At 42.3% G+C, this 21491-nt stretch overlaps 1 protein-coding gene across 1 annotated transcript in view; it reads right to left on the reverse strand.

Annotated features, from left to right (window-relative positions):
* CSMD1 (CUB and Sushi multiple domains 1) overlaps positions 1-21491 on the reverse strand; it is a 2644830-nt gene that overhangs the window by 1467969 nt on the left and 1155370 nt on the right. Inside the window, exon 4 of the mRNA XM_082250071.1 lies at positions 11213-11407. Within this exon, the coding sequence (XP_082106197.1) occupies positions 11213-11407 (195 nt within the window). The remainder of the gene's footprint in view (positions 1-11212; positions 11408-21491) is intronic.

The following is a 21491-nucleotide window of genomic DNA, read 5'->3' on the forward strand; positions in this document are numbered from 1 at the left end:
ACCCACATTCCAGGCCTTAAATATTTAAATAATAATAATAATATAACTTGAAAACATAAAACGTTTTAGGGTCCATGCACGCTATACACTAGTAAACAAGTGTACCATGTTTAGCCGCATTTAGCCACGTCAAGTGCTTGCGTGTTAATTAATTCCTTTGGCCAGAATAATAATTTATTCTCGCCGTTAAAATTAATCAATACTCAAGAGCTAAACATGCCTGGTGTTAACACGTTTTTTTGCAGTATCATGTGCTTTTCTGCTAAAACTCTTCTCTATTGAACATGATTTTTCAGGGGAGGGGCATTTACTTCTTCTAAACATTGCTGTTTTTAAACTCTGGTAAAAGATTGTGTGTGCATGGACACATAGTGGTTGATTTACCAAAACTGGAGAATGCTAAATCTGGTGCAGCTGTGGATTGTAGCTAATCAGCTTCTAACTTCAGCTTGTTCAATTAAGCTTTCACCAGAAAAATTTAAGAGCTGCACCAGATTTTGCACTCTCCAGTTTTAGTAAATCAACTCCTATGTGTCGTTGCACCATAGGCTGTTATTGAGTTATGTTCAGGGGCTTTGACAAAAAATGCCAAAAGCTACAAAAACAAGAATTTAGGAGCAGCAGTTTGCATGAAGCCTTAGGACAATGTTTCCTACTAAATTCCTAAAATGTATAATATATATGTTGTGTATTGGAGCTACTACAAAGGATTTCTATTCAGTTGTAAGTTGTTCACAGGGCTGCCATTGGGGGGACACGCCGTGCACATTTTGGTGGCCCGGGCCTCAACCAACTAATTGTTGTTTAGTAGCTAGTACAACTCATTGGTATGAGCCCAGGCCCCAAAACCAACAAGTTGTTAACTTACTGTATAATAACAGCCAGTGATTTTTTTTCTCAGCACCTCCCCCAAACACAGTGAGGTAGAAGCAGTCTAAGAGAGGGGAAGGGGGAGTGATATCATCTGCACTGCACCTCTCCCTAAAGACCAGATACTGGTTTGGGTGCCAGTCACAGCTCAGCTGTGTGGAGTAGCTATGCTACATGTAGCCTACCTGACTGACTGCTCACTGTGGACTGGGGGCAAGTTGTTAGACATCACATTTTTTGTAAATTGATTGACAATGTTGGTGGATGGAGGCCTGTGCTGTGACTGTCTCTTTGTTTAATTGGGCTGTCTCTTTGCTTGATTGGGATGTCTCTTTGCTGGGTTGGGATGTCTCTTTGCTATATGAGGATGCCTCTTTGCTGAATTGGGATGTCTCTTTGTGGAATATATGGGGATGTCTCTGCTGGATTGGGCCATCTCTTTGCTGGATTGGGATGTCTCTTTGCTGGATTGGGATGCCATTTTGCTGAATATATGGGGATTTCTCTTTGCTGGATGGGGATGTCTCTTTGCTGGATTTGGCTGTCTCTTTGCTGGATGAGGATGTCTCTTTGCTGGATTGGACTGTCTCTTAGCTATATGGGGATGTCTCTTTGCTGGTTTGGGAAGTCTCTTTGCTGAATATATGGGGATGTCTCTGGTTGGGGACTGTCTTTTTCCTGGATTGGGATGTCTCTTTTCTGGATCAGATTGTCTCTTTGCTATATGGGGATGTTCTGCTGGATTTGGATGTCACTTTGCTGGATTGGGATGTCTCTTTGCTGAATATATATGGAGCATTTGGAATCAGTGGGACGGCCAGTCGGTTGGCCCTGGGGAATGTTGGTGGTCAGGCCTGGGTGATGGCCACTCTGGTGTTTCCTCTTTATGCTTTAATTATAGGCAAGACCTAGTAAAATACATCTAGTGCTGCTGTATTAGAACTAATAGTATTAGGGAGATCCTGGGTGAAATCACTCAGAAAATGTGGCCATTGATCACTCCTAATGTCCCCAGCTATTTATTTGGGATGAATTACAGTGGAGACTGGCAGCCAGGCCTCCTAGTCTACATCAGTGCTTGACCTCACAAATGTGCTTCTTTAAGAATGGTCAAACATTCCCATAGACACACTCCTAAACCTTGTGGACAGCATTCCAATATGAGTTGAAGCTTTAATTATAGGCAAGAACTAGCTGTTATAGCTGTAAAGGGTGAGCCAACTCATTATTAAACCCTACTGACTAACACTGGGCTGCCATTAAAGTTCATGTACATGAAAATTCAGGCGTTCTAGTACTTTTGGTAAAATAATGTAAGTGCCTATACTGTTTAAAATTCAGTTATACACTGTCTCACCCTGCTTGGCACATGCTCAGTTGCTCTCTGTTTGTGAGTATTTTGACCATATCATCATTTTTATGCATATTGTCCAACTCCAAGCTGTATAAACTTGAATCCCTTTTGGATTTAAGCATATCAGGTGATGTGTAATTGTGTAATGAGAAAGGTTTTGGCCTTGGGAGATCAACACCCTATATCAAGGTGTGCATAATTATTAGGCAGCTTCTTTTCCATAGTCAAAATGGGCCAAAAAAGAGACTGAACTGACCCTGAAAAGTCAAAAATTGCAAAAAGTCTTTCAGAGGGATGCAGCACTTGCCAAAATATGTTAGTGTGATGAGAAGAAAGACACAAATTAACTGCCATAGATTTGAGAAGAATCAAACGAAAAGCTACCAGGAACACATTATCCTCCAGTGCTGTCATATTCCAGAACTGCAACCTACCTGGAGTGCCCAGAAGTACAAGGTGTTCAGTGCTCAGAGACATGGCTAAGGCTGAAGCCCGACCAGCACTGAACAAGACATATAAGTTGAAACGTCAAAACTAGGCCAAGAAATAACTGAAGATTTCAAAGGTTTTATGAACTGATGACATTAGAGTGACTCTTGATGGACCAGAGGGATGAGCCTGTGGCTGGAGCAGTAACAGGCACAGAGCTACACCTCAACTCAGACACCAGCAAGGTGGAGGTGGGGTAATGGTATTGGCTGGTATTATTAAAGATGAGCTAGTTGGACTTTTTTGGGTTTAAAGATGGACTCAAAATCAACTCTCATTCCTACTGCCTCCATCGCATGCAACAAAGTACTCCACCACATTGATAGCCAGTAAAGGCCTTAAAGATGAAAGAATAATGACTTGGCCACTTAGTCACCTGACCTAAACCCTATTGAGAACTTGTGGGCCCTTCTTAAATGGGACATGTACGGTGAAGGACAACAGTACACCTCTCTGAACAGTGTCTGGGAGGCTGTGGTTGCTGCTGCACAAAAAGTTGATCATCAACAGATGAAGAAACTGACAGACTCCATGAATGGAACTGTTATGTAAAAGAAGAATAGATATATTGGTCACTGATTTTTTTTTTTTTTTTTTATTTCAGAACTGTTCATTTGTAAATTTTGAGTTGTTTATTATTCTCACTTTAACAGATGAAAACAAACAAGTAAGATGGGAAAATTTCTGTTTTTCATTTAGCTGCATATTAATTCTGCACACAAATAGTTGCCCAATAATTATGCACACTTAGATATTCTCCTAAGAAAAACAAAACCTCACTTTTACTTACTTAAATATTCAGGTTTGAGGTTTATTAACATTATGGATTGACTGAGAGCACTGTAGTTGTTCAAAAACCAAAATAATCCTCAAAAATCCAACTTGCCTAATAATTGTGCAGTTTTACTGCAGCTCATGGCTCTGGGCTTTAGCAAAATGGCAGTCTCCAGGAAGAAGAAACAGGAACAATATTTGAGGCAATTTACAACACACACTCATTTTAGTAACATAATTATTAATTTGAAATGTATGTTCCTTGTTTAACTACCTCAATACTGGGCACTTAAACCCCCTTCCTTCCCAGACCAATTTTCAGCTTTTAGCGCTGTTGCATTTTGAATGACAATTGCGCGGTCATGCAACACTGTACCTAAACCAAATTTATGTCATTTTTTCCCCACAAATAGAGCTTTCTTTTGGTGGTATTTGATCACTGCCAGGTTTTTTCTTTTTTGGTGGACAAATAAAAAAAGACCGAAAAGTTTGAAAAAAAAAAAAGTTTTTTTGTTTAGGTTATAAAATTTTGTAAATAGATAAGTTTTTTCCTGCACTGATGAGCACTGATGACGCCGCACTGACAGGCACTGATGAGGAGACACTGATGGGGTGGCACTGATGGGGTGGCACTGATATGCAGCACTGATGGACACTGATAGGTAGCACTGATATGCAGCACTGATGGGCACTGATATGTGGCACTGATAGAAAGCACTGATATGCAGCATTGGTGGGCACTGATAGGCAGCGCTGATGGGCACTGATAGGCAGCACTGATGGGCACTGATGGGCGGCACTGATGGGCACTGATAGGCGGCACTGATGGGCGGCACTGATCGGCACTGATGGGGGGCACTGATGGGCACTGATAGGCAGCACTGGGGGGCAATAATGGGCACTGGTGGGCGGCACTGATAGATGGCAATAACGGGCACTGGTGGGCAGCACTGATAGATGGCATTGGTGGGCAGCACTGATAGGGGGGCACCACTGGCAGGCTCTCTGAGCCCTGTTTGCCATCCCTGGTGGTCATGGTGGGCATCCCTGGTGGTCATGGGTGGGCATCCCTGGTGGCTCTAGTGGCATCCCCTCCCCCCAGGGCTGCACTGGTAATCAATCATCTGATTACCAGCACAGACCCCCCCTGTGATCAGTGAGTAATTAGAAATACTCACTGATCACCCCGGCTGCAGAATCGATCCTCTCCTCTTCTCCTCACTGACAGGATCTGTCAGGAGGAGAAGAGATCGAAGCCATTACAACGGCTGTATTGACATCACATGACGGCTGTGATTGGTCACAGCCGTCATGTGATCAGGAGGGCCAATCACAGGGCCCTCCTGCCGAGTCTTGTTGCTCTGTGTCCTAGGGACACAGGCACATCGAGATCGCGCCGCTGCGCGTGCCCGCGGCGGCGCGATCTCTCTCCTTCTGAAGGACGTTCCGGAATGTCCATTCAGAAGGACGAAACTCCCACCCGGCCGTATATGTACTATGGCCCGGGTGGGAGGTGGTTAAGAACATTTTTTATAAAGTTTTTATAGGTAACGTTCCACTTTAATTTTGTATGTAGTAATTTAATTAGAGAAGTTGGAATTACCCATGTGACTATAATAGCTGGGGTGTGTTCTTGACATTCATTAGAACTAAATACACTTAAATGAGTGGCAAAATACATTCAACGTTACAAAATAATTCCAGATGAATGTGACTAGTTGTTAGTAGTTATATCATGACTTGGATAAATGAGAACATTCACAGACAAGCACTCATATATAATTCTCAGCCATACAATATTCTTCAGAGAATATGCAAGGCTTATGTCTAGTGATGTCGCGAACCTAAAATTCGCCGTTCGCGAACGGCGAATGCGAACATCGGCAAATGTTCGCGAACCGGCGAACCGGGCGAACCGCCATAGACTTCAATAGGCAGGCGAATTTTAAAACACACAGGGACTCTTTCTGGCCACAATAGTGATGGAAAAGTTGTTTCAAAGGGACTAACACCTGGACTGTGGCATGCCGGAGAGGGATCACGCAAAAAAAGTTCTTAAAAATTATAATTTTTTGATAGAGAGCCAATTATTGGAAAAATTAAAAAAAAATAAAAATAAAAAATTTCTTTGGATTTAGCATCTGGGGGGTCTAAAAAGTGTACCTGTGAAGTTTCAGCTCTGTAGCATGTCCAGAACCCCTAAAAAACAGCATTTTTCTTATATTTTCAGGAATACGGCTTCTCTGCGGCTGGCTTTTTCTCTTGCAGGCATTTAGCGGGCATTTTTTTAGGCAGGCATGTCATTTTTTGTATTTAGTGTCTGGGGGGTCTAAAAAGTGTACCTGTCAAGTTTCAGCTCTGTAGCATGTCCAGAACCCCTAAAAAACAGCATTTTTCTTATATTTTCAGGAATACGGCTTCTCTGCGGCTGGCTTTTTTTCTTGCAGGCATTTAGCGGGCATTTTTTTAGGCAGGCATGTCATTTTTTGTATTTAGTGTCTGGGGGGTCTAAAAAGTGTACCTGTCAAGTTTCAGCTCTGTAGCATGTCCAGAACCCCTAAAAAACAGCATTTTTCTTATATTTTCAGGAATACGGCTTCTCTGCGGCTGGCTTTTTTTCTTGCAGGCATTTAGCGGGCATTTTTTTAGGCAGGCATGTCATTTTTTGTATTCAGTGTCTGGGGGGTCTAAAAAGTGTACCTGTCAAGTTTCAGCTCTGTAGCATGTCCAGAACCCCTAAAAAAATGCATTTTTATTATATTTTCAGTAATACGGCTTCTCTGCGGCTGGCTTTTTCTCTTGCAGGCATTTATCGGGCATTTTTTTAGGCAGGCATGTCATTTTTTGTATTTAGTGTCTGGGGGGTCTAAAAAGTGTACCTGTCAATTTTCAGCTCTGTAGCATGTCCAGAACCCCTAAAAAACAGCATTTTTCTTATATTTTCAGGAATACGGCTTCTCTGCGGCTGGCTTTTTCTCTTGCAGGCATTTAGCGGGCATTTTTTTAGGCAGGCATGTCATTTTTTGTATTTAGTGTCTGGGGGGTCTAAAAAGTGTACCTGTCAAGTTTCAGCTCTGTAGCATGTCCAGAACCCCTAAAAAACAGCATTTTTCTTATATTTTCAGGAATACGGCTTCTCTGCGGCTGGCTTTTTTTCTTGCAGGCATTTAGCGGGCATTTTTTTAGGCAGGCATGTCATTTTTTGTATTTAGTGTCTGGGGGGTCTAAAAAGTGTACCTGTCAAGTTTCAGCTCTGTAGCATGTCCAGAACCCCTAAAAAACAGCATTTTTCTTATATTTTCAGGAATACGGCTTCTCTGCGGCTGGCTTTTTTTCTTGCAGGCATTTAGCGGGCATTTTTTTAGGCAGGCATGTCATTTTTTGGATTTAGTGTCTGGGGGGTCTAAAAAGTGTACCTGTCAAGTTTCAGCTCTGTAGCATGTCCAGAACCCCTAAAAAACAGCATTTTTCTTATATTTTCAGGAATACGGCTTCTCTGCGGCTGGCTTTTTCTCTTGCAGGCATATATATCAGTGGTGGGTGGGCAGTGGCACAGTACACTCTCTGTGGACCTGACAGCAGTCACTGGCACCCAGGCAACTGCAATTTAAAAAATATATATATTTTTTTTTACTTTGCAAGCTGCTGTGCCACTTTATATATCAGTGGTGGGTGGGCAGTGGCACAGTACACTCTCTGTGGACCTGACAGCAGTCACTGGCACCCAGGCAACTGCAATTTAAAAAATATATATATATATTTTTACTTTGCAAGCTGCTGTGCCACTTTATATATCAGTGGTGGGTGGGCAGTGGCACAGTACACTCTCTGTGGACCTGACAGCAGTCACTGGCACCCAGGCAACTGCAATTTAAAAAAATATATATTTTTTTTAACTTTGCAAGCTGCTGTGCCACCTTATATATCAGTGGTGGGTGGGCAGTGGCACAGTACACTCTCTGTGGACCTGACAGCAGTCACTGGCACCCAGGCAACTGCAATTTTAAAAAATATATATTTTATTTTACTTTGCAAGCTGCTGTGCCACCTTATATATCAGTGGTGGGTGGGCAGTGGCACAGTACACTCTCTGTGGACCTGACAGCAGTCACTGGCACCCAGGCAACTGCAATTTTAAAAAAATATATTTTATTTTACTTTGCAAGCTGCTGTGCCACCTTATATATCAGTGGTGGGTGGGCAGTGGCACAGTACACTCTCTGTGGACCTGACAGCAGTCACTGGCACCCAGGCAACTGCAATTAAAAAATATATATATATTTTTTTACTTTGCAAGCTGCTGTGCCACCTTATATATCAGTGGTGGGTGGGCACACAGTGGCACTGCAGTGGGCACAGTACACTCTGTGGACCTGACAGTAACTGGCAGCCCAGGCAACTGCAATAATAAAAAATATTTTTTTTTTCAATTTATTGCAACAAGATGCTGTGCCACCGTATATATATATCAGTGGTGGGCAGTGCATTGCAGTGGGTACAGTGCACTCTGTGGACCTGACACAGCACTCACTGCAATTATGACAGAGGAAAAAAAAAATATTTTTTAAAATGCAAGGTACTGCGCCTGTGCCACCCGAAATGAGTGTGGTGTGCACACAGTACAGTCTGTGGTAGGTCTGTGGCCTCTCACACACAGCGGGCAGGCAACTGCAGTGTACAATAGATATATATATAAAGAAAAAACTCTATTACCTTACCAGCCCTTAAAAGGGCTTTTGGGGACACTATATATATATATATATATATATATATATATATATGTATATATATAAATAAAAAAAATCCTCAATTACCAGCCCTTAAAAGGGCTTTTGGGGACACTAGATAGATATAGATATATATATATATATATATATAAGAAGAAACAACTCAATTACCAGCCCTTAAAAGGGCTTTTGGGGACGCTAGGTAGGTATATATATATATATATATATATATATATATATATAAAAAAAAAAAAAACACAAATACCAGCCCTTAGAAGGGCTTTTTGGGGTGCTGATATTACAGCAGTAGTGGACCAAGAACACTGCAAGACCAGGAACACTGACTAACTGTCCCTAGCTTAACAGCAGCAGCAGCAGCAGCAGCAGCAGCAGCTCTCTCCCTACTCTCACTACACACACTGCTTCAGAATGATCTAAGATGGATGCTGCCCTTGCTTATTTATAGGAGGTGGGAGGGTGTGGGAGGGAGGTATGCTGATTGGCTGGAAATGTGTCTGCTGACTGTAAAGTTCAGGGTCAAAGTTTGCCTCAATGATGTCTTATGGGGGGCGGACCGAACATCGCATATGTTCGCCGGCAGCGGCGAACGCGAACATGCTAAGTTCGCCGGGAACTGTTCGCCGGCGAACAGTTCTATACATCTCTACTTATGTCTCCTTTTACATTTGGAAGGATTGGGAAACAGAGATTTCGGGCACAAAAGTTTTGTTAAAAAGATTTCTTTTATTCAATACAAAACTAAATATTTTAAAATCATAGAAAAATACAGGCAAATGATTGTGTATTAAGGACACATAGTGAGCATTCCTATGGGCTTTCCCTTAAAGTGATATCATAGAATTAAAACGCTTACTACTCTGAGAAACATTGTTTTTCTGCTCTCATCCACCCAGATATGAGACATGGAGTGACTACCCTCACTACTATGTCACTATACATTGCCTTTCTGAGCTTCCCAAAACGCACAGTCCTCCTCGTTAAAGAATTCTCTATGGAAATTGAGATATGTGCCTGATTACTATATGTACAGGTATGTATACATTTTTCTGTCCATTTACCAGGTATATAAATAGGATATACATGCTTATACTATAACTACAGCATGGATCCCCACATATACTCATTAGTGGCAACCTCCGTTCTTTCCCCTAAACTCCTCTAGTGTCTGAATGCAACTCAAGACCCAATGTTATACTGTGTTGATATTGCAAAAATAGAAGGACTTATCTGAGATGTGTAAGACGATTATATGTAATTAAAAGGAAAGATAAATGATACGCAATTGTAATTATAACATACTGAAAATAAGGTAACACATATATGTAATCTATCTAAATACTGTTATTTCTCACACAGACAAAAGAAATGATATGCTCCAGATGAAGCTTTTTTGTCTAAGAAAGCGAAACATGTCGAGCAAAGGTCATATACTACATGGTGAATGTTAACTTATATTTTCAGTCGACCCTGCTGACCGGCACCATACTGCTTAGGTGTCCGTCGGCGGTTCTTCTGATAACAAGCAATACGTTTCCAAGGATTATATGACTACTAATGATCTTGTACTTTGAACTGTATGTAAACCGACTTTTATAAGTTCTATGCACTGAGATATTGTACAACATAGACCATTGTTATGTGGTCTCACTGTGTCCTTAATACACAATCATTTGCCTGTATTTTTCTATGATTTTAAAATATTTAGTTTTGTATTGAATAAAAGAAATCTTTTTAACAAAACTTTTGTGCCCGAAATCTCTGTTTCCCAATCCTTCCAAATGTAATTGATCAATTGAGGATAGGGGCACACCCTAAATTGGATACGTCATGGCCAAGATGGCTGCTATCTGTGGACACATGACTTATAAAATAATTCTTATGTCTCCTTTTGTATTCATGATGAATAAATGAATAAAAAGAATAACAGTTCCGCTGTCTTTAGTGAAAAAAGGGGTACAAGAAAATTGCTCCCAGTTCTAAAGAGCTAACAGTATATATACCAATTAAACATTATTCCTCGTCTGTAGGAATACCAGTTAAGTAGCTTCTCAACTAAGGCTTGGCAGTTTTAAACCCTATTACTAAAATAAAGTGGAACAGAAGTGGGCAGTGGATAAATATTGGTAGCTCGTAATATTTATTGTATATATTTCTCCTTTAGTCGGGGTGGACCTTAATAGGAGTACAGTATTTACACTACTCTGCTAGCCTGTAGTATTTACACTACTCTGCTAGCCTGTAGTATTTACAATACGCTGCTAGCCTGCAGACTCCTTTCATGCCCCTCTCCACCACCTGTGTAACTCCCCTGTGTCATGAAGTATAATCCAGAACAAGCCATGTTGCATTATTGGTAATGATATCAAGGACCCACCCACATTCCATACAGGAGAAGGGTAGACCAGAGAGGCAAAATCCAAGAGACCAAAGTGTAAGGTAAGTAAACATGTCTCTTTAATAAACCCCCTAGAAAAAACAAGAATTATATTATGTATAAGCTGGGGTGGGAGGTGTATCCAGTGTTTATTTTTAGCTCAAGACTGTTAGACTTTAAACTCAAAGAAGACATTTTATCTCTGCACTTATAAGAAGTTATATCCCACAATTTAAAATAAATTGTCTATTTGAAGTTCATAATACATACTGGTTTATTAGGTTTAAATCTATCCTTATGTAAAATATGGAAAGGTAATACCTATACACTTACACATAGCCAAAAATAAATGCTGAACAATAGTCAACAAGATGCAGAGTGTAATCTAAAATCTTCCCAAGAGATGGTGGTGGAGTGGGAAGTAAAATGTATTCAGTTATTATTCATTCTTGCTACTCCAATTCTGCTGTCAGTTTTATTGTCCCTCTGCAAGCATCCCCTTTACTTGCATGTTCTGCCTGTGCAGTGTGTAAAATGCTCTGCTCATTAAACTCTTATAATGCAGGTATAATTTATACAGTTGGTAACATCATCACTTCTTACCTCTACAAAATGGAGAAGGAAAATCCCATGATGCTCCATTTCCTGGACTTACAATACATGTCAGAGTGGAATGTCCCTCGAGAATATATCCAGCAATACAGTTATATCGAATTTTATCTCCTATATTGAATCTTGTTCCATGTAGAACACCTTTGGGTATCTCACCAGGATTTCCACAGGTATGACTTGGCAATACTAAAGAAAGAACAGAAACACAAAATAGAGAAATGACTTGTTTACAAAATAGCAACAGACTTGTTAAAAAGTAAAACATTAGTTGTAGCAATAATAAAAGTTCAATGTCTTCAGGTAAAGCAATTTTGGATTCAAATCTACTTTGCAGTCTATTATTGTCCTCTTCTTTGTATAATTTAAATGGAAAGATACAATATTTTAAATCAGACTACAGTACAGTTGTAATACAAATATATATAATGAATTTATTGGATATATCTGGAAGCGTTAGAAACCTAGTAGGAAAAAGTAAACCAAAAAAAGTTTTGAATTTTCATTGATGTATTATTTAAATCCACCACATAGCAGTGACTTGAAATATGCCCATATTTTTAGAAAAGTGCACGGTTAAGGTTAATTCATTGTAACTAATATTATTCGTTTTGTTTTTGGAGGGGAATGAAGTGTAAATTTCCTATGCATTTGTAGCCCTGATGTGAATATTCAGCAACATGATTTTCTTTTGGCTAAAGCTCAAGCTATATCTAATTATATCTGGGCTAATAATATTAGTAGACATGTAAATGAGGCAGCAACATGCATGATAAGTAAAAATTGACAAGGGGAAACTATAGTACCTATCAATGCTGAAGGGGAGTGAAAAAGAATTGGGGCACTTGTTAATGCCTTGAAGATCCTTTGCTGTAAATTTGTCCAAATAAAATTTCTTCCCATCCACTGCTTCTCAATTAACATTTTAGAATTTCTCCTATGGATGGGCAATCTCACAGACAAAAGACAAGCTTTGTACCAGTAGTAGGGCACAGTAGGTCACCAGGGGAATACCATAAAAATGCTGTTATAAAAATGTAGAAAATAGAGGTATCTGTGGTGTATTCAGTACCTTATCAGGTTTGGTCTGTTAGTTTTCTGGTAAAAAAAGTTCTTCACCCCCAGTATAAAATAATATTTCCATGTAATTAATATTTTTTTTCAGACTACAATCCACCTCTTCTTACCAAATAAATTGGCTTTACTGAGGAAGTGGAAGAGCCCGCAGATTCCCACCTTAGATGATATCATACAGTTAACTCACACCCATGCAGAATACGAACTAGCTTTCACCTCCGCCATGAGTAACTTTCCAAAAAACTAAACTGACCTGGAATAGATGGTGTACTTGGTTTGAACATACTTATCCCCTTTAATAGTATACTCAGGATTAAAGATAATAACTGCCAGAATTTACAGTTCTACATGATATGCTCTTTATACAGTGTCTACTTTACCAATCTATCTTACTTGCTCTACCTCTCCATTTGTTTTTTTTACTTCTTCCTTTCATCCACACTGACCATTAGAGATGTAAGGGGGGACCCTCCTATCTCACAGACGTAGTGTGTTCCCGTTAGGACGTCTGGGGGTTAGCCCCCATGCCTCGCCCTGTGGGGGGGGGTTACTGGAGGAATACTCTCCCCTTTGTGTTTATGCAGCTTGAGTTATAAATTTGTTGTACAGGTCCCATTGTTTCATGGATGACCCTTCATTATCTGTTTATCTGTTTATTTGTTCGCTTGTTATTTACAAACTAACATGTTTTGTTCTTTGGAAATGCGTTTACTCCATCACTGGTATTTTTTATTTCTGTATTTGCTCACCTTCTCTTTTAAAATTCAATAAAAATCATTGAAACAAAGATAATTTTTTCGGAAATTATCGAACAGTTATTGTTACATTTAAAAATGTACCCTCCCTATAACAACACTGACTTCCTTTTTGAATATTAAGCTTTAAAGCTACCTTCACAAATCAACTCAAAATTCACTAAGAACTCATTCAGTCATAAAACAAAAATTCAAGGTATGGCATTTTTTGCATAGTTACATATTTCCTGCTTTGAAAATTCTAAAACAAAATAAGCCTTTTTTGTTTCAAAAATATACCAGAATGTTTACTGAAAAGTAGCACCAGTTTTTCCTGTTATAGTATGTATCTATTTGCAATGGGACCTACCACTTGTTTTAATTATTAATACATTCCTGGGAATCTGTGTTTGCTTCTACACAGAATGACACCTCAGTAACAAAGAACATGGCAATTATTGTGATTTTCTGTGAAATTATAAAGTACTACTAACCCCAGCTAGTAAGAAAGAAAATGTTTTTTTATCGCGCAATGGCGGCGATCCGCGTTTTTTTTGCGGGACTGCGACATTGCGGCGGACAGATCAGACCCTTGACTGACATTTTTGACACTTTTGGGGTTACCAGTGAAATTACTACAGTAATCAGTGCTATACATGTACGTGTTACTGTAAAAATGACACTGGCAGGAAGGGGTTAACTTTTTTTGAAAGGGGGGGGTTAAGTGTGTCCCTAGGGGCGTGTTTCTAACTGTGATTGGCTGTGGCTTGATGTGTAAGAACAGTGATCAATGGTCCTACATAGTAGAACCGTTTGATCACCATTCTACACATACACAGGGGAGACTGACAGGTGGCTTTGTTTACACTAGCCGCCTGCCTTTCTCCCGCTGTCACGGACGATTGTGAGTGCCCGGCGGACATCGGTCCGCCTTGCACACGCACGGGGGGGTCCATGACCGAGCGGAAGCGCGCATCTGGCGGCGCGCGCTCGCTCCCAAAACCCTTAAAGGCTAACGACGGTAGCCCTACGTCGCTCTGCCTGTGAGGGGCTGACTGCCGACGTAAATAGTCGTGTGGCAGTCGGCAAGTGGTTAATAAAATAAAAAAATTAAATTAAATATATATATATTTAAAAAAAAAATAGCCAGGCAAATATCCCATCTCATGCTTTTCATCATATTTGTATTCCCTCACATTTCGTAGGACTTCTGAGCAACTATAGAACACAACATAAGATATGTATGAGGTTATCATTTTTATTAGGAGCCTTAAATACCAAAAATAGCACGTTATATAACAGCAAAGAGTTATTATACTTTAGCAGTAGCTTGATATCGTACTCACTTTTAGAGCACTTACACATTCTAAAACATTCTATTGAGAACACGGAAAGATTCACATTAGCAGCTGTTTCTAAGTACAGCAGCAAGCAAAAAGCATATCATGGAAATAGGAGTGGTTAGGTTGGGAGGCAGGCACACATTACCTTAATGGCATTATTGATTCTACATGTTTTCATGTGATTCCCTTCAATTATTGAATTACACAACAATGTTTACATCATTTGGTTTATGCTATTCTTTGATTGCTGATTGCCTTCATTAAATGTTTTCTCAGTGCCCTTTCCACCTATCATATGCCTGGTGAAGAGGTCCTGTGTGGCCTTGAAACATTGTACTAGCACTGTTTGTGATGTCATCATTCAAAAAATGTTTTGAAATATTGTTTATGGATCTCTGGTGTGCTGGCAGCATATGTTCTTATCTGTAATGACACTAGCCAATCTGCTTGGAGTTGCTACATCACATACTTTTTGCGCAATGGGAAAATATTGATCAAAGACACACACACACACACACACACTATATATAAAAATGCCAAGAAGAGGTTTAACTTGGGGCTAATCAAACTCAGGACTAAAGTCAAGCAAGGTAACCATTTAGCCAAGACCAGAAAGCTCTATATTTCCACTTCTGGTCTTCTTCTGGCATCAGAGTTGAAAAAGGAGTGGCTGAAAGTTGTGTACCTCATATTTCAAACCGATAGTGAATTCATGAGGACCAATGATTTTTAATGGTTAGGGGAAATCTGTACAGGTCTATTGAATATGTTTTCACTCAAGATTTACAATAGGTCAGCTAACTCTTGGGCAACCCATAGATGGTTCAGTTTTGCTTACATTTGTTTAAATTATTTAGTTCCCCCATCAACAGTCAGTGTTGATGGGAGAATGCCTCCTGCAGTGCTATTGTGTTCTGCCAGTGAGGACAAGGAGAGGGGGGGGGGGGGTGCAGGGAGCCCTCACGGCCAGCAGAACATAATGATTACTACTAGCGGCTATAGCCACCAGCAAAAATCACATCTACAAAATTAAACAGTCTGCCTAAGTTGATCGATGGGTCAGCCTGTCCCTACTGAACCAGCCAAATTTCAATCCCTGTATGACTATCTTTTAACTGAAGCTGTACATGCATGGTTCCTTTCTTTTTTTTTTCTTTTGTTCAGCCAGTTGGCTGAAAAAAAAAAACTTCCAGATTTTTCCATCCATACATTCAATCTGCAAGCGGGAATCCTCCCCACTGCATCACTTTATTCTGACAGGGGTACTTTCCTGACATCAGAATACAATGATCAGTGCTGCAGCTCATTGGCTGCATGTGCTGATCAAGTGGAAATTTTATAGCAGGACTGTTCATGAGAAGTCAATGGACAGATCTACTCCTGAACATGTGTAGCCCTGCAAAACAAGAAGAAGGGCCTGGAAAATGTAATGAACACATAACACCGGCCCATGCAAATATTGCATATTTACTATATATATATATATATACGTAGAAACACGTTGTTTTTTTTTTTAAATAGTAGCTCTCATTTACATGCCTTTTAAAAATAGGTTACACTATACATTTCTTTCAAGTCATTATGGATACATTATTAAAAGTGTTAAGTGTTAAGTGTCTTGTTAAGGCTGCTTTGAGAAAAACATTTAAAGTTAAGGAGAGAAACTTTCTGGCAAGTGTTCCAACAGCTGCAGGCTGTACAGCTGAACTCATGTGCTAATGGGGTATGACGCTACCTGGTGGACTCTGTACACTTTACATATTGAGGAACATTAGCCCAGACACTTATCATTTAGAGTAAAGTACAAGTGCATGAAGTGAAGCTTTTATTTTTATAAGGAATTCATTGTAACCAATGAATCAATTGTACTGTACCGAAGGTAACTAAATGATGATGATAATAATAATAATCAGATTAAATACTGTGGCATCAGGAGGATGTGGATTCAGAGAAAACTTAAATATAAACTGTTGTTTTTATTTACAAGGAAAAGAATGTTGAATTTTACATTTGTAGTTAAAAAAATGCAGAACAAAATGACATGCCATGTACATCTTTTTACAAAATGTGGTATAACAATTTTTAAATAAACAAGTGTTATTCTTCAAATAAGTTCCTACATTGTGATCCTTTATTAGATTAGGATGAAAATTAACATATATTAGTGTAGCCTAAGAGATCACATTTTTTTTTTTTTCAAAACAGTGAGGTTTATTGAAACTTTTGGTACAATACAAAAATAGACCGTGCATTGAAACTTCGATCAGATTCATAACACACAGAAGTACAAAAAAAAAAATACAAATATACACAGTGATTAGCACTTAGAAACAGAACAGACATAGTAAAAATAAGGCAGTAGTCAGTTACTTTCTTTCGGCCCAACACTCGAGCAGACAATATTAGGTCAATTGGGGCGGTCAGCATAAAATAGTTACCCACTGCACTACTGAGCTGTGTCAGGGCACTGCACCCACTTGTCCCAAATCTTGTTGAACTTCTGGGGGCACCCCCTATGTTTATATAAAAGTCTATGAAATGGGATGACACTATTAATTTCCTTAATCCACAATCCTAGAGTAGGAGGAGTAGGTCTCATCCACCGCCTGGCTATCAATTTACGCGCTATAAACAAAGTTTCCTGAAGAAATATGACAGTGGATTTGGGCATCTCTCCATCCGGATAGACCCCCAGGAGACACTCCTTAGGGGAGAGCTGTAGAGGAGACCCCATTTTGTCGTGCAAAAATGTGACTACCTGTTGCCATAGAGTCTGTAGTTGGGGACAGCTCCACAATAGGTGAAAGAAGGAAGCATCAGGGTCTGCGCACATAGGACAAGAGGGGACCAAGTCAGGGTGATATTTGGACAGTCTGAGCGGGGTGAGATAAGCCTGGTGTATTATAAAGGTCTGGGTAAGACGATCCGACAGTTTTGGCGACACTCTGCGGCACGTCTCCAGGGCATCCTCCCATTCCTCATCCTCCATGGCCCCCACATTGCGCTCCCAGCGGGTCTTAAGTGCATAAGCTAAAGTGGTCGAGGAAGGCGTGTGGAGCTCAGAGTAGAACATGGAAATGAGGTGACTGGGTTCTGTACTTTTAACAATCTCAAGGGTGGTGACCGATTCTATCTCAGGAGGGCCGTCAGGGAATTGAGATCTATAAGCATGGGAGAGCTGTAAGTATCTGTAGTGCATGGGGCCCTGGAGCGCAAACTGGTCTTGCAGGGTCTCGTAAGACCGCAGACCAGTGGTCGTGGAGATATGGCTAAGGAGGAGAATACCCCTTCCACTCCATATCGACAGGTCAGGGATGGAGAGGAACTCACGCAATGTACTATTATGCCACAGAGGGGTGAGTGTGTGGAACGGAGGGCACCGAAGCCTGGACGCTACCACCTCCCAGATCCGACAATAGTGATATAGGAGAGATCTGGGGCACAGGGGCTCCGGCGAGCCCCTGACGCCCCTAAGGATAACTAGGAGGGGGTCCCCGAGGGGATGAGCCCACCCAGGGCAGAGCAGGGTCAAGAAGCGTTCTCTATCTGTTTTATCAATGTGAAAGAACTGGGACAACTGAGCTGCCAGATAGTACAGATTAAAATCCGGCAGGGCCAACCCCCCTAGATTTGTAGGATTTTTGAGTTTGCGCCGGGAGATCTTGTGCCGGTTAGCACCCCAAACAAAGGTCTTGAGGAGTGATTCCATCTGCTTAAATAGCCTGAGTGGCAGATATATAGGAGAATGCCATACAACATAGAGAATTTTGGGAAGAAGAATCATTTTAATTAAATTGACCCTACCCATCACTCCCAGAGGTAATTTGGACCATACTTGAATTTTGGCCTTAAGCAGAGGGAACAAGGGTTGAACGTTATCTGGGACATAATCTGCTGAGCTAGCTGTCACCTGAATCCCTAAGTACTTAATGCGGGATACACACTGCAGGGCCGGGTTTGCGGGGGCGATCGCCTGCGGGCTCTCGTCAAGCGGGAGAATTTGTGACTTATCCCAGTTTATCTGAAAACCGGAGAACCGTCCGTACCGTTCAATTAAAGACAGGGCTGTGAGCAGGGATTCTCGAGAGTCTTCCAAATATAACAAAGTGTCATCAGCATACATGCTGATTTTCTCCTCCAGCGGTCCCTTACGTAGGCCACGAATCCCGGGATGTGCTCTAATGGCCATCGCCAGGGGCTCCGCGGCCAGGGCATACAACAGGGGGGAGAGGGGGCACCCCTGTCGAGTGCCACGGGATAAAGAGAAGGCGGTCGACTGCCAGCCGTTGGCCAGGACCCTAGCTACCGGGGCGCTATATAGAAGTTTGACCCACTTAATAAAATTAGGTCCAAAGCCGTATCGGTCCAGACAGGTCCATAGAAATGGCCACTCTACCGAGTCGAATGCTTTAGCCGTGTCCAAGGAGACCACCACCCTGCCGCCCATTCCGTCGTGTTGTGCCTGGAGATTCATAAATAACCGGCGAAGGTTAAATGAGGTGTTCCTCCCAGGCATGAACCCGGCCTGGTCCGAGTGTATGAGTGAAAGGATCACCTTGTTAAGACGGAGGGATAAAATTTTCGCAAGGATTTTAGTGTCTACTGGGAGCAAAGAGATGGGACGGTAAGACTCTGGGGCGTGCAAGTCCTTGCCCGGCTTGGGGATGAGCACAATTAGTGCCTCCCGCATAGAAGGGGGCAGGGCTGCATCCTTGAACAGAGATTGAAACAAAGTCAATAATTTAGGAGAAAGGAGTTCCGAATATTGGGAGAAGAATTCAATCGGGAGGCCGTCCAGGCCGGGGGCCTTAGATCTAGGGAACTCGGACACGGCTGCTGCAATCTCCTCCACAGAAATGGGTGCCTCGAGGGTCGCCCACTGGTCGGGTGTCAATGTGGGAAAGGCAATAGAGTCCAGAAAGTCATGCATGTCAGTGCAGTCAGCGGGGGCCCTAGAGGTGTAAAGTGTACTAAAAAATGATCGGAAACACTGTGTCACCGCAGCAGGATCGGTGATCTCATTACCCAGGTCATCCTTCAAAGTTATAACTACCGGGGGCCTATCCTCACAATGAACTAAATATGCGAGGAGTTTCCCCGCCCGCTCTCCATGTGCAAACAGATTCTGCTTCTGAAAAAACATCTTAGATTTCGCCTTCTCATATTCAAGTTGGGAAAGGACTTTAGAGGTCAATTTATACTGGGATTCATGCGTCGGAGTCGGGTCCGCCATAAAGGCCTGTTCAGCTTCAAGCAGATTCGCTGTTGCCCTGGAGATCTCCTCAGCAGCCCGCGCTCTAACAGCTTTAATTTTGGAAATCATAGTGGATCTGGCGAACAGTTTAAATGCCTCCCACACTGCAGCCGGGGAGGCAGTGCCCTCATTATCAGAAAAGAATTGTGTCCAGGTCCCCTCAATGTCGTTACCATCAGACACCAAGGGGAGCCAGGCGGGATTCAGGCGCCAGGCCGGGGGAGGTCTATTGCAGGGCAAGGACAACAGTATCCAATAAGGACAGTGATCAGACAGAGTCCGTGGGGCGAAGCCTGCCGCCAGTAATCTGGGGAGCAGGGTTCGAGACATCAATATCAGATCAATGCGTGACATAGAATGGCGTGCAGCCGAGAAACAGGAGTACGCACGCTGAGCGGGGTACTTGCTGCGCCAGGAGTCAGTCAAACCAAAGCTCTCCACCAATCGGGAGAACCTGGTCGGGGACGACCCCGGCGGCGCCTGAGAGGCGCCACCGGATCTATCCAGACCCGAGTCCAGCACATTGTTAAAGTCGCCCAGCCAGATCACCGGGGCCCCCGGGCATTGTGCCATAAACGCCAATCCCTCCATTATAACCACAGCAGAGTAAGGGGGGGGCACATAGAAAGCCATCAGAAGCATCAATTCCCCATAGACTGACGTTTTAAGGAAGACATATCTACCCATTGGGTCAACCTGAGATCCTAGGAGCTGGAAATGCACCGATTTGGCCACCAGAAGCGCCACACCCCTGGAGTGCGAGCTATATGCAGAGTGATGTACCCAGCCAACCCAAGGCCGTTTGAGAGACTGCTGTACGCGGCCCTCCAAATGTGTCTCCACCAGTACTATAATGTCAGCCCGGACACGGCGTAGGACATTAAAGACAGCCGTCCGTTTAATCTTATCGCGCATACCCCTGACATTCCACGTCAACAATTTCAATGCGGCCATGGCAGGGGTAATACGGAGCGTGGAGCGGAGGCTCCCAGGATCTCAGGCAATAAGGCCACAGAACTAACAATTCCACGGTCATACACTAACATTAATAAACGGCAGTAAAAGAGCAGGCAGTCATTACTTGAGGTCAATGTGCATAGAACAGAAACAGTATAGAGATTGTACCAATTATAAACTGTAAACAATGGTAATACCCCAAACCCCCCTCCCTGCCCTGCACCAACCCCAACTTGTGCGGGCATGTTCCAAAACAAGTGCCTCAACCAGAACAGGCCCACATGCGACTGGTAAAAAGCAAGATCAGGAGGCCAGGGACCCCCAGGATAATCAACAAAAATACAGCAAAATACAACTAGGACAAACAAGGGGGCCCAGAGGCCCAGGTCCAGCAAAAGTCGCAGGGGGCAACAGGGGAGTTGGGCACAAACACACGCCTGAGCGGGTGTAGGGGGCGAAAACCAACAGGTGTATCGCTGGGTAGCAAAACCTATGGGCAGGTGGAAATCCATAGGAAGAGAACAGAAAAATCAGTTCCATCTGTGGAGCTAGGGCGCTCCGCCGGTCAAACACAGGAGCAGTGGGTCAGGGAAATGAGGGGGGGGGGGGGAAAGGGGGGTACAAAGTCTTGAGTTCCGCAGGATCTACAAAGCCCCCCCCACCCCAGCAGCAGCACAAGGCACAGGCAAACAGGGAGAAAGTGTCATGAAGTCGCCAGGGCAAGGTGGTCAGGCTCTAGCTTCCAGTCCTTCTAGCCAGGAGATGGCGGCTTCCGGATCCTCAAAGAAGTGGGCTCGGTCCTCACCCTCCACTCTAAGACGGGCCGGGTACAACATAGAGTATTTGATATTCTTGATACGCAGCCTGCGTTTGACCTCCAAAAAGCTCTTGCGGCGCCTCTGGACCTC

Source organism: Pelophylax lessonae (assembly GCF_965119305.1).
Source record: "Pelophylax lessonae genome assembly, chromosome: 3".
NCBI lineage: Eukaryota > Metazoa > Chordata > Amphibia > Anura > Ranidae > Pelophylax > Pelophylax lessonae.